At 41.6% G+C, this 15,190-nt stretch overlaps 1 protein-coding gene across 1 annotated transcript in view; it reads right to left on the bottom strand.

Annotated features, from left to right (window-relative positions):
* The window catches only part of LOC133955692 (cGMP-inhibited 3',5'-cyclic phosphodiesterase 3A-like), a 74,593-nt gene that overhangs the window by 25,460 nt on the left and 33,943 nt on the right, over positions 1-15,190 (bottom strand). Inside the window, exon 2 of the mRNA XM_062390666.1 lies at positions 11,478-11,528. Within this exon, the coding sequence (XP_062246650.1) occupies positions 11,478-11,528 (51 nt within the window). The remainder of the gene's footprint in view (positions 1-11,477; positions 11,529-15,190) is intronic.

Below are 15,190 nucleotides of genomic sequence, written 5' to 3'. Positions count from 1 at the left end.
TGTGTTACATGAAAACCACTTAATGGGCAGTGTGGCCTAGTGGTTAGAGTGATGGTTCTCCAACAAGAAGGTTGCCGGTTCAAACCCCACTCTCTCCCAATTGCATACCGAAGTGTCCTTGGCAAGATACTGAACCCCTAAATGGCCCCTCATGAATGTTGAGTGTACTAATTGTAAGTCGCTTTGGACGAAAGCGTCAGCTAAATGACATGTAATGTAATGTAACTTAATCACTGGGACATGGAGCCGAACAGCATAAATCACCATGTGTGGCTGCAGAGGGCGCTGTTGCTCAGTAAAAGTTTCATACTGTTGCTTTAAATTTGAACCAACCAGTTCAAACCAAAATTACAGAAATGCATTTTCAAGTAAATGCTAATATTATTCCATGTTTGCCATACAAACCTTATAAGGTGATAATACATTAGTTGTGTTTGGGACTCATTGTGCTGCATTCAAGTTTATTTGAATTTAATATGTCTCTACTGAACTTTAAAATACAATACTGGCCTATGAAGTTTCAGCACTTATGGGGAATTTAACAGCAGTGACCTTCAGTGATTGAACAGGAAGCATCAGTGCACCGTGACATCATTGTCAGATGTCAGACTGTGAATAGTGACACAACATGAGGTTAGTCAACACGAGGTTAGTGCCCTGCTTTTCCTTTTATATGCTGATTTCATATTCATGTATAGGTTAAATAGTAGTAGTCATCCCACCGACAATTCTGTTTGAAAATTTGTATTTTAATACTTTTATATTTGTATTTATTTATACAATTAGTTGATAATTCTAAGAATTCTGAAATCAGGATTTTTAAGTCATTATTATTACTCTGCTCTATCGCTACATTTACTTTGGTAAAGGATCTGTATACTTCTTTCGTCACTATTCTTTATGTACTCACAATAAATGATATCACAACAAAAGAAGCTGATGTAACAAGGACAGTGAACACTGCAACAGTGTGTATGCAGATATAATATGAGATGCCAATTGCAAAGCAGTAAACATTAAAATTCATGAGGAGCTTTGTCCCATGTTGATAGAGAATGTGTTATATGAGGACACCGGCAACACACACGGCCATGAACAGAACATCATCAATCAAGCGACAACGAATGTCAAACAACAAACAAACAAACCAACTGAAGAATCAAAGCGCAAACTAACAAACGCACCCACCAACAACTGAACCAATAGACAAACCAACGAATAATACAACCAGCCAGGCGCGGATCTTTACGATTAACGGGCATTTCTCGAGAGACCAGTTTCTAAATGCGAGAGGGCCTAAGCATCACAACTTGGAGATCATATTTAATAGAAGCAGGTTGTGAGTGCCTTAATAAAAAAGTATACAACTTTCTCAAACTGGCAAACTATCAAATATTTTGATGCTTGACATACAGACAGTGGGGTCACAAGAGTGAAGTGAACATTATTGCTCACCTCTTCAAGATTTCTAATAGTATTAACAAAAAATGGAGCGTTATCAATGCCATTGGTAAAATGGATCCAAACTTCCCTTCAATTTTCTCAAAATGTCTGCAGTAAGTTCTATGGAAACTTGACATACAGTAGGGGTCACCATGAACCAGAGTTAGGTGAAAATACTTTGACGAAATAGACGCGCAATATTAGTAAACTGTTGCAGAGCTACCACTTACAAGAAGTAAGAACCATGAGATCATATCGCTTTGAGAGAGAGAGCAGAGAGAGAGAGAGAGAGAGAGAGAGAGAGAGAGAGAGAGAGAGAGAGAGAGTGTGTGTGTGTGTGTGTGTGTGAGCAGAGGACAAATGAGGCAGGGTGAGGCAGGGAGAAGGGGTTTGGGTGGTGGGCAGTATCATTTCCTATGTTTGCAATGATATTGAGGGGGGCAACTCCCTGAATAAAGCAGGGACCCCCCCTGTCCCCCCTGTCCCCCCTGTCCCTCCTGGGAAATCAGCCCCTGCGACCAACCAACGAAACAAACAACGTAACAACCAACAAATCAACAAATTAACTATCTAACTAACTAACTAGCTACTGAACCAACAAACGTGCACTTACTCACTGACAGCAGAGTCAAAAATATAAAATAATAGACAATTGAATTTGCACCTATATTATCACAAGATATATATATTCACTCATAGCGTGAGTCTGGGATTCTGCCAAGCTTTTAAAGTAAATTATCCTTGAGGTTTCACAACAATTATACACACATGCTAAAACACACACACGTAGACTTAGAACCACTCACAAACGACAGGTTTTATTGTGCACCTTATATGGCTCCTTTAAGCTCAGAGAAAGTCAAAACATGAGGAGGAGCAGGGAGTTGTTGCTACCGCAGCTTTTAAAAAGACAACATTAGGCTGAAACGTGTTCAGCAGGGCTGCTTATTACTTGATGCTTAATGAATGGACTCATTAGCAGTGAATCAGCGGGGATCTGACCTTTGACTTCCTCGCTCCTGACCTCTGAGACGACCAACAGCCGGTGTCTGTTCCTGACCGTCTGCTCTGCGGTGGTGTGGGCCGGCCTTGTTTTCACAGGGTAAAGTGAAAAGTTCACAACCCTCTCCTAATTGCTGGGCCTAGAGCAGCCAGATAACCACCAGCTAAACACAGGTCAGTCTCGGCTGCCAGCTAATTTATCTAATAAGCTCAAAACTTGTCCTTTATCAGATTTTTCTCCTTCAATGTCCTATTCACTTTGACACCAGCTGCCAGGCACCCAGCTTTATTCTGTTTACACTGGCTAAGTGGCTGAAGGTTGACCTGAACAACACGCGTTCGCTTTCAACAGGTGTGTTCAGCGGTGCGAGGACATTCCCCTACACATCTCATGAAAAATCTGACACGACCAGCATTGGGACCAGACTAATCTCTTTTAAAGACAAGAAGATATCCGGAGGGACGTCCGATGGATCATTTCTGGACAGATGAGTATTGTACTCCTGTCATCCCTCCTCTCCTCTGCATCTTCTCTTCTACTTCTCCCTGCTCTGCTTCCTATACTGTGCCCTGGTACCTGCTGTGAGGACTGTATGTAAACACCTGTCTCTCAGCTCATTTACACGCTGATTTAGGAGTTGGTTAAATGGGGGTTGAAGGAGAACATGGCTGCTGGAGAACATCTGTCTGGACAGACAGCAGTAAAAGGTAGGGGCTGCACAATACGGCCACAAATTATATCACTTGATGCCAATCATTTTTACCATAAATGTCATATTATAATTCATTTTTAATTCTAACGACTTTTTTGTGTTTAGGTTGTGGTTTTAAACTTGTCTTTATGGACAGAAATGACAAACAGGAAAAATAAATTACAAATCGGATCAATTATGTGTTATACCTCCTCACTGTGTGCAGTCCAGTCATCACTCATGTTTTGGGGACATAAATCTGTATACATATAATAGGGACTTGTCCTCCTTTATTGGGACAAAAAGCAAGTCTCTAGGATATCAATGTAAGGGAATGTAATGCCCGCTGAAGTCATGGAGTGTGTGTGTGCACACAAACAAGCAAAATCTTCAGCCAACTACAACTTAACCCCTACTTCTCACACATTCAACTCACTTGCCAGGTGAAAATAGTAGTGACATATCCAGAGGTTGACACAAAAATACACAGTGACACTGTCACGTAAACAAATACAAAGGGCATCATCCTGAGTGTTCAACGTAGAGACACGCGTGTGCACCCAGATAAACACACTGTGCAAGGAGGATAAGCAGTGCTTCACTAAGCTCAACTCCCTCAGATTCCAAACCTATATATGGGATTGTAATGATGAATGTGTTGGGTTTGATTTTACTCAGGGTGCAATCCATTTAATGGCCAAACCCTGACATGAAAAGGATAATGTGGTGGAACGAGTGTGGGGAGCCTTGGAGAGGTCAGCTTTGGGACACAGAGGAGCCCATGCTTCCACTGAATTTGTCCGATAAATGACCTGAAATCGCGTCTGTTCCACTATACAAGCCGTTACCTTAAAGAATATGTGTGCGTGTGATGAGGAGCTGGAACTTCAAAGCTGGCGGCAGTGAAAGATAAAGAATCTAAAGTCCGGACCATCCCTGGCTCAAGCATTTTTTACGTAAGCTTTTATTTTGCTACGGTCTTGGCCGGACGGTGCCGCCTGATGTTTCTAATCATCCAACAATCTGCAATCTAAAACTTGAGAATCATCTGTGCTCATCCTGTGACACATCAAACCGAGACTAAGTTACATAACATCATGAGGTTACATAAGCGTTTCCTGTCAGGTTAGATGATCCTTTTCATTCATCAGCCACGGCCACCTCTGTAGCCGCTGAGAGGTTAGATCCGGTACGAGCCCCACTCAGAGTCTTGGGAAGAACTCTTGAGTACCAAAGAAATAAAGGGTTTTGGACGGATGTTATGATGCCGCGTTTCAAAGAAGCTTTATATATTTCCAATTGTACCATAGTAATCTTTCCTACCTTGGACCCCTTTGTAATGTCCATCAAACACAGTGATTCAAATCAAAGTTTTTTAAAACTTCCACTGTGGCTGTACATGCAGGTTTAATCACTTATTTTAAAAGTTTCCACAAGTATACAAGCTCTTTTTACTGCTTCCACATTCATATAAACTATATAAAAACCATAATTCACATCTGCGAGCTGTCAACGAGCGGCTGCCACTGGCTCACACTTCTCTCAGCAGAGATGTGTCTGAGATATACACCCTTCGGAGTTGGTGTAGGATGCAGCTCCTCTGAAAGATGGGGAGCTATGTACTTTATAGCAGTCGTACTCTCTTTGATCATCAAAACAGCTTCCTCGGACTGACAATGATTAATCGCTCCTCTGTTTCCAAGTGAGATGGATCAGTCTTTATAGGCAAGTTACACTCAGTCGATGGTCCCGACAACAGCTGGCAGCAGCGGGATGCCATGATGGGAAAGTGAAATACTGACAAGCTCTCCTTTAGCCAGATGAACACACTGGATGAGCGGCTCACTTGGCTAATGCTTTTTCAATTTTATGTTTCATTTTGGATACGTGTGATTTGAATGATCCCAGCCAAAGGGTTTTTGTTTTCTTCTGCGTTTGTGTAATTTTCTGTGGAATGGGTCAAGGAAGAATCCATTAAACTGTTGGTAAGATCCAGGATCAAGATGTGGATCAAGGTATTTGTTTTCAACTTTCTTTATCATTGTGATCAGTTTTTTCATAATTTTTAACAATAATTAATGGATATTGATGAAAGAATCTGGCATATTTAGGGGACCAATATATTTATGATGTGAAAATTTCAGATACACTTCTGCATCTAGTGAATTCAATGTCTCCATGGTAAATGTGAAGCTACTGACAGCAATCAGTTAACTTAGCACAAAGAATGGAAACAGGAACAGCTAGTCTCACTCCATCCAAAAGTAAGAAAATCCACCTCCCAGCATCTAGAAATCTCACTAATGAACACATTGATCGTGTTTGTGAAAATTGGTAGCTTAACTTTTGCCACCTAGAAGAACTGGATCAACTTTCATTTTTGTAAAAAATAGATTTTTAACTACTGGTCTAACTTTCCCACAAGAGAGTAAATAAGTGTATGTCTAGCAATAATGCTCCTAATCCAGCCACTGTTCACGACCTCGGGTCACAAATTCACCACAAATCTTTCGGGTATTTGATCACAAGGCTCCGCTTTTGTTTCTACATTTGACTCCAAGCATCAATATGACTCCAGTTGACTCCACAGCAAAGCAGTTCATATACCAAACCCTGCATGATCATTCTGTTATGACATTTTACGATGAATAACAACAGTGTACATGATCAATGATCGTACTGTTTGAACAGTACATCAATAGACTTGCCATAGATTAACACCAGAGCAGCAGTTCATGTAAACCCAACCAAGGGCCAGTCAAAACAAACCAGCCATCACTCCTGAGGAGTGAAAAGCTGTTGGTCCACACAGGCTCTCTGTGCTCGAGGCCCGGCTCAGCTGTGTCTGTAGATTCAGTTTCAGTAAGCAGAACCAAAATTGGACCAGATCATGTTTGTGCTGGGTTCATCTGGTTACTGCACCAGATCAATGGAGATTTGACTTTATATGAAATATATATTTATTTAAAAAAAAATTATCAATAACTAAATTGAATTACACCCATTTTTTATGTGGTTTTAAAAAATACATAAAGCTAATCATGCGGAAAATTCTTTGCCAAATATAGTATCAATATTTGCATTAAAAGTATTTAAATGTTGCTCAGTACATTTATGTAGGAGCAGTACTTATATTTTATCAGTGATCATACAGAGTACAAGAAGTACAAACAGTGTAGATGGTGTAAACAAAGTCTGAAAAGTCTTTGTATTAAGTTGTGATCATAGACTCTACATAAAGATGGACGACACCTCTCCATTTCCTCCAATGAAGTGAAAATATCCTGGATAATGGTGCTGCCATCTTGTGCTTGACGTCTTTTGGAATCTCCATATTGACTGTTTGATGGTGACAATAGTGTGACAAGAACTAACTATAATAACACCTATGTATACTTTGACTTTTAAGTTTGTCCCATCCACTGACATGGAGCAGGGGGGGTGTATGCCCTACACGGCAGCCAACCACCTTGGGGTGATCGAGATGGTTTGTCTTCACTTTTGGGAGCCATCATGTCGTCCATCTTAACATACAAGAAACACATTTCTTCATTTTACCTTCTTTGGTAGTTTGTTGAGTAAATGTTCAAACTCAGATCAGATTTGCCGTATCATGTATTTAAATAAACTTTGGACACAGTCTGGGCGGTGACTGATTTTGCTTTGAACATTATGCAGATTTTCATTAATGTACTAAATCTGAAATTACATTTTTCATTTCATAGCGAGCACAGAATTTACTGTTCTAATGTAAAGCATAATTTTCTTTAAAATGTGATTGTTGGTGTTTCGTCTGTGGCCACATATTTTGTTATCCAATAACTCTGCAGAGGACAGATAAAGTGCATTTGGTGCAACAAACATAACCCTGATCCTTCTGTCTAATGACGATTATTGATGGCATTCACAGACAGAGAGGTCATATATTTGTGAATTCTGAGACGGTCCCTTACTTGCACTTTTAACCCCTCGACTTCCCTATGTAAACATACAGTCCCTGAAGCTTCCAGTGGAATGACTATGATATGTGGGCTTCCTGAAATTGTGAAATGGTGAGAATATAATGTTTCCCAGAGGAGGGCCAGAGACCGGACAAATGCCTCAGGGGCCTACTAGAAAAGCAACTGTATTTGATTCTCTTGGTAAACACATTTTAATAAAGTAAGCATTTCTGGCTCTTCACAAACAGCTAGACACACTGTGGTGCTTACTTTGCAATTAACACCACACACAAACCCCCCGCACTCTGAGAAATGTAGGAGTTTGCTGAGCAAGAAATTGGAGAACATAAATAAAAAAAAATACTCGTGTCCCATTATCTTTTTCTTAGGTTGATTCCATTTGCACGGAACTCTCAGTATCTTTGGCCGCGCAGTACTTCAGTGGCAGCATGGTTAGTGGAATGGCCCTGATTACATCTGTTCAGATGGATTAGATGAAGAGGAGCCCCTGAGATTGCGATGTTGACGACCTGGAATAACAGAGCAGTGATACAATGTGAATCACAGCAGAACGGTAACACAAAACTCCACTGAGATCTTCCTCTCTCTGAGCCTCGGCTACTGCAGCCAAAACTACGCCCAGCAGCACAACAGCTCCTGCTTCTAAACCAACCCTCATTGCCACCGCGCCTCAATTTACAACCTACACACAGCTCCTCCATCGTTGAAGACTGAGGCTGTGCGGCAGCCCGGTCCTCAGCTGCAGCCATGTGACTATTAACAGCTATCACATATCTTAATCAAATGGAGGTGGGTGTGATGTTTGGGGTAGGCAGTGAGGGGAAAACCCCTATTTACTGGGAAAGGTCAGGGCGATCGACCCCTGTCCACCATGCAGCCATCTTGGAGAGACTCGATTTTCCTTCCACATGATGATTCCAGTAAAGAGCCAACAAAGATTAAATTTGAACTTCACCCCTGAGGTCTGACTGAAGCACACACACAACACACAATTGAGCTAGAGCTAAGTTATCTAGGTTGTCTGGGGCTTGAGAAGAAGCACACACACTTTCTCGCCTCTCGCCAATCGCCAAGATCACCATTTTCCAGAGCTGCTTGAGCCGTCAGCACAGGTCGTTGTTGCTATACTACAGCGTGAAAGAAAAGACCCAATCAGCAAGCGGATGTGAGTGACTATGTCATCGTTTCCCAACATCTCCGATTCTAACCGTCCAGACTAAAATGATGAACTACAGTTTTCTAACTGAAACGGGGCCAGTAGCGGATTCAAAACTCTAAAACTCCAGAATGTGGACGGCACGCGTATTTCAAATGAAATGTAGAATTAAGGAGGTCGCCTCAGCCAACAGTTCAGACAGTGGGTGTGTGAGACAGCTGAGGTACAGGAGAGGAATGGGGGGTAGACGGTGCGGTGGTTTGGTGGTTTAGTTTCAACATAGATTTGAAAATGAACGCAGATTTCCAGATTCCCACCCACCAGCTGTTGTTTGTTTGTGGCGGACTAGCTCTGATTTTCTAATAAATATAAATATCAAAAGGAAAAGTTTTTTTAACATTAAATTTGATTTTAAAAGCAGCAGTGATGTATTTCATCAAAAAACATATAATTTGATTTACAGCAACAACAAAAAAACATATTTAGGTGTTTATTATCTCTATATATAAAAAAAGAAAATAAAAACACACTGGTAAAGGACAGAACAAACAAAAGAGATGCATGAGGTAAAACAGATGGTGCAACGAGTGAGCCATGATTTACTACACGATACAAGTGGTTAAACATAAATCCATCATCTGCACTGCAGCGGTCGCAGTCATAAGTCTTTTAAAACATCTTGCAAACTGAATAGCTCCACTATAAATGAAACCCAGTTTCTCTCTCCCAGAGTAATGGCATCAGCTCAGACGTGTTTTACTGTTCCATGTCATAAAAAGCTGGAGCTTGAAAATTGCTAAAAATTGCAATATGCTTCTGTATCATTTGTGGCAGATCCAATTATTTTCTCAGGCAGAGGACAGGCAAAAAGTGCAGGTAGTTCAATGTTTTCATGCGCCTTCAGCCTTAAATTTAGTTTTGCCACAGGCCCCACTTTAATGAGAAAATCCTCTCCTCCACTGTCATGATGGGACCAGCCAGAGAAAGGGCAGTGACCTCTTTCAACTCCCAAACCCGCAGTCGAGGAAGCGCTGATCTGGAGCGTTTGAAGTGATCGAGGGGATTTCATGAGAAATCTTTAACATGACTGCAATGTCACAGCTTGTCTGTCTGATAGACCACTCTTCCAGGCCTTCTGTAATTTAGAATAACACTCAAAAGAACCGAGCCTACAAACACTCTTTTCTTCGATAATCTTCACGGGTAATGTTCCAAGTCGAATACAAATATTTAAACAATTCTTTCCATACATAACTTCACTGTCAATCCCTACACTGAAACATCAACCGCAAGCTCTAGACAGGGACATGAAAAAAATAAGAGACGGAAATTGAGCCTGCTTATGTGCGCATGTTGTACGCAATACAGTTGAGATCCATCAAGCGCTCTGGTCACTGGCTAAAGAGCAAAGTGTGAGATCTGCACATGTGGCGAGGTGTCGCAGCAGAGGGGAGCGCGACCAGCTTCTCTGTCTGTCGACCTGGTGGAGGGAAAACAGCCAGAAGATGCAGAGAGATGCCAACATAAGCCTCGACTTCTTACACCTCGTGTCAGTGTCCGGACTATTGCAAGTTTCCATTGATGAACGCGTAGCACCGGGCCCCAATAAAAAAGACTGAATTGACCACTGAGTTTCAATGGCAGCTTGGGGAATGCATCAATCAAAACGATGTGCTTTCCTACTAACTCCACATAACAAAATGATTTTAGCCTTGGACAATATTTGTCAATGTAATTTTTGCCTTTATTTGAGAGTCACTGGAGAGAGACGGGAAAGGAGGGGGAAGAGAGAGAGAGAGAGAGAGAGAGAGAGAGAGAGAAAGAGAGAGAGAGATGAAATACAGAAAGAGCTGCTTTCTACACTGGTAATACACTATAAGTTTTACTTTGTCTGTGAAATGACACAGTTTAGGATTTGATTTCAAACTCAACCCTGCACTGCACAGTGAAGATTACTTTTCATGAAAAACCCTTTAGTTTTCCCTCCAAACAAATCATGGAGCCATTCATTGATGACCAAACATGCTGTCCATTCGGGCATTCATGACAGCTGCATTTTAGTAGTTTCAAGTTTAATTTCAGTAGTCAGTTAATCACAGCAGACATGTTTTCTCTGACCCTCGTCATTGTGTGAGAGAGAGATTGGACGTTCGGTGATAGAACCTGTAGAGAATCCTCTGATCGTCTTCTGCCTCTGTTGGAGCTTCTCCTAGCTAACTCTACACGTAGTATTAGCCCGATGTGGGTGAAGTGGTGGATGGTTATTTACCCGAAAGTTGTACCTGCTCTGGTGAAGAATTTACACACTGTTGATTTTATGGGAGCATCTAAATCTGGTTGAACGGTCATGTTTCTTTCAGGCTCTTTCCATGTCTGCCGCTTTAGCGCGCACGCTACAGGACTCAAGTCACGCCAACAAATATGGCTCGTCAAATGCTTGTCAATAACAGCAGCACCCCCTGCTGCATAGATGCTGTACTCAGCTTTACTACTGCACGTGCTAAACCCAAAGATACACAGCGTCACCTAGCGGTTGTGAAAGTCAATTCTGAAACCCCTACTGTACATCGTAAGCATAGACACACAGTCTATTCCCTTCTGAAGGATATACTCCTGATAGGACAACATGCAGCACAGAACACACACATAGTGTATATGGGCATGACAATACCAAGAGTATTGTTTGTTCTCCAGGTACTCCAGAGTCCTGCTCTGTGGCCCTGTAAATCTTCAATACATCAATTTCAAAACTGTGCACAGTGTGGCCCCCAAAAGATAGGAAAGGCGATATCAAGGATGTGGCTTGTGTCTGTCCTCAACGAGCCGTGGGTCCTCTGCCAAGGCTTCCACTTTCTCTACCCTGGCCTTTAATGGCTTCTGCTGCGCCTCACGGCCAACTCACCGGCCTGAGTCCTTTTCGCTAACAGAGAACAACAAGGACTCTGGTTGGAAGTGACACCTCTGGACATGCTGTTTAACCACAGCTAAAATGAGTGGGTGAAAAGGCCCCATTAGTGGCAGGACTTTTGCTGTTTGCGTCATTTATAAGGTGTGTGTAGGCGAGTGACAGAGATTAGGGAGCTGGTTCCTGGGTGTGTGCGTGTGTGCATGTGTGTGTGTGTATGTGTGTATGTGTGTGTGTGTGTGTGTGTTTTCCTGTCAGCTGTTTATCATTATTGTTATTACTAGTGGGTCCTGTTTTTTTCTCTGGACAGTGCTAACCTGTGATCCTCGGGAGCCTCTCTTGTGGTCCCAATCCGAGCGGGAAAGCATCTGTGAGAAAAACAGAGACACAAACATGTTCAAACCGCAGTCCTGCACATCCTGTTTCTGTTAGTGTCCACACAACAGAGGCAACACCATCATGAGAAAAAAAAAAAGGTTTTGTCTGTTTTTTCCCCCAACAAGCACAGACATCTAATGCGATTTCATGTGCAGGTTTGGTTTACTTTAGCTGCTATTCTCTGCCCGAGGGCCTGGTAGAGGCTGGAGATTTGTACGCTGCCTAATTATGAGCCACTGTGTCCTCCCACAGGCCTTTTAAAACCATTTTCCACTTTCTTGGGGAGTCACGAAATGCAACAGCTCTGTCGCTGATTGTCGGCGAACACGATGTGGGAGAGCCAATTCAACACTTCACCCTCCTCCTCTCCTGCCTCTGTTGGGGCTCTCTGCCCCAGAACTGGCACATCTCTGTGACACATTTCTGCTGCACACACACTCAGCAATCGACTCAGGATAAGAGCCAAATTGATAATTCAGGTGTAATTTACTGAGCTGGTGGAGGTCATTGAGTTGTGTCACACTGTGACTGAAAATGTTAGGAAACCAGTGGCTTTCAGTCGTCTTTGTTATGGGCCAGTGTGGACGTCAGTGTTGTTTGTTGAGGGTTTTCCCACAGGGCTGCTTCAGTCTAAATAAACTCAATGTTGGAGTCACTGCTCCTGTTGCCTTATTATAAAAAAAAAAAAAATCAACTCTCGATTAATCCACTCAGTCCTTTAGTCTTTTTTTCTTTCCCAGTTTCATGTTACATATTTGTATTGCTCCCCTCATTCCCTGGAATTGTTGGTGAGCAGTAGTTATTATTTATTATATGTTTAGTCCATAATTGACCTGAAACACTGGTAGTGATATGTGTTCAGTGATTTGAAGACCGACATGTGCTTCTTATTGTTTGCCCTCTAGCTATATGTCTAACAACACAGATAGTTTAAGTTTCATGTGCTAACATTTTTTGTCTCCAATTCACTGCATGTGAATATAAAATTTGTATTTGTCTTGAAGCTATTAACAATAATCAACTGCACTGTGTAAAATGGAAGGATATTGTGCTCAATAACTTGTTATAGTGGAAACTGAAGGCCTATTTTACAGTCATGTGTATTATATGATGTTTTAAATGAACCAGACTTTAGTTAAACTAAAGCTAATATTGAGTGAAATGCATTACGTGACCTCTATCACCTCTACTGTAAATCGACTTTGGATTCACAGCAGTCCTGTGTCTTGAATTTTTGGTGAGGACTCTTTAGGTTTACATTTGGCCTATTTGGCGGAACAGGATACATATTCTGCTCTGTTGGCCACTTTGTGTGATAGTTATTGTGCACCTCATCCCTTGGTCAAGGTTCTGGCAACAATGGGTTCTGCTCCACAAGAATGGTAACCTTGACAATAAGCCAACAAGTTCAATAATGGAGCAATCCCACACAATGCAGTGCACGCCCGTTCATAAAGTACGACTGCCTTCCCATACTTTGACATTTAAGAGGTTGTAAAAAAAATGTAATATGAGGGGTTTGCCCTTTCATGACAAATAGCTTCATTCCCCCATCCTCCATTTTCTATCCTGAGCACCACAGCTATGAAGAGCCTGCAGTCTGCGTTCGTCAGCACGATAATATCTGTGAGTCACATTAAAGCTCCGTCAGCCGTGCACGTACCTTCTCATGCATTAAAACCACCGTGCAAGACGGAAAAGGAAGTCATCAAGCAATCATCTGTGTGAAATGCTCATGTATAAGATGTAAATTATTGCAAATGATAGTATTAGATAGGGAGTGAGATGTTTCATCTTCTCCTGCATGTCTCTGATGGGGGCATGCAGGAGAGGGGGCTTTGCTATTACAGTATTGGAGCTGGCAGTGGGCTCGTCCATGGTCGCAGAGGAGTCTAGTTCTATTACAAGGTCCTAGTATCAGTGAGGCTCTCCAGGCGCACACGCACATAAATAGCCTTTTGGTCTTACGGTCTTATGTAACCCAACCTTTCATCTGCTTGCTCTGAGAGACAGACCCAGACTACATAGACGTCTACAAGAACCTTTTGATGTACGAAACAAAAAACCCTCACAAAATCCAAGCTGAGTAAAATCTGAGTGGCGCAGATAGACTCTTGTACCGAGTGACTCTACAGGCCGCAATGGAGTTAATCTCCTCTGAGAAGATGACAAAAAGCTTCAAATACATGTGGATGATGTACTACTCACTTACTGAATCAAACAGCGGTTGAAGTCTGGTGCCACTGTGCCAAAATGTGTTTTTATTTTGTAAATCCATGTGGGAAAATCTGTCAACAAAATTTGAACGTTTGGCTTCAGTGATTTCCAACTTCAAACCACCAGCGTTAGTTATAAACATGACATGGCTGTCATGCCATCATCATCGTTCAATGAGTCAGTCAAGAGGGTTAAAAAGATGTCGAAAGGGACAAGGACGTCAATCACAATGCTAGCCTCTGCTAAGACAAACCAATCGGCCCAAATTGTTTTGCCATTCATTCTATTCATTCAATATTATTGAGAAATTGACAAAAATATGGGAAAATGCAATAACCATACATTTCCCAGTAGGGCTCATTTAACCAGATCCCCACTCAAATGTCATGGGTTTTTCTTTCACCAATGCTCTATCCCATTTATCCGTCCATCAAAGACAAAAATAGGATCACATTAAGGTACTATAGTCTTTGTACTGGTCTTTGTTTTTTTACATCCAAAATGGTTACACATTTAAAAATAAATAAGATCTCAAACGCAAACCGAAACTTTGTTAAGGCGTTTCAGAGAGTGGTTTACTTGTTCAGGATAAATTCGATCACAGAAATTAGTTTTCCTCTTTTCAATGTGTGGTCCTTGTGTTAGTAGCAGGTGTTGTGCTATTAGCATAACTGGACCCCTGACACCCTGAAATTGAGTTGGAAGCAATCAAGTCCATTTCGCAGCACCTTCATCGTAGACGAAATTCTTCTTGTTCCTAACGGATCATCATCCTCAATGCTCAAAAACATTTTATCTCCTATAGCAAATTTTCAGAATGAATAGAATATAATATTGGTCAGACTCAGTTTGTGAGGTTTCTGTGCCTGACAAATCAAAAAGCATTTTAAAAAGTGCATAAGAAAAACAGGGACTTGGTGTGGAAAGAGTCTCCCATTAACCTAACTTTGTTTCTGCATGTCTTTAGACCGTGGGAGGAAGCCGCAGTACCCCGAAAAAAAGCCACGCAGAGACAGGGAGACCAAAATCAAACTCCACACAGAAAAATTCCCACAGACAAATAAAAAAAGAAACAAACAGACATTGGTAATAACATAAGCTCCTTGGTTGAGGTAACAACAATCTCACAGAGGCTACAAATGTATATATCACTGTCACAGAAATATGACAATAGAGAAGAGGCTTTACATGTTCTGTCCAAGTAAGTTAAGCCTTTACATGCGCTAATGATGAAGAACAAGAAAAACAAAAACAGAAGGTCTTGTTCAATCTTTATCACCATGTTTTGCTGCAGGCAGACGGAGAAAAGCCGTCTACGATTCTCCTTAAAATATGTGACAGCTCACTGCCAATATTATGTCTGAAGAGGTAAAACCACACACAACTGATTCCTTAGATATCTCCGGGTTTTTCATGGACAGCCTCCAGACAGTAT

Source organism: Platichthys flesus, chromosome 6, assembly GCF_949316205.1.
Source record: "Platichthys flesus chromosome 6, fPlaFle2.1, whole genome shotgun sequence".
Classification (NCBI taxonomy): domain Eukaryota; kingdom Metazoa; phylum Chordata; class Actinopteri; order Pleuronectiformes; family Pleuronectidae; genus Platichthys; species Platichthys flesus.
The sequence above is the reverse complement of the archived record's forward strand: the minus strand, read 5'-3'. Positions and strand labels throughout refer to the sequence as shown.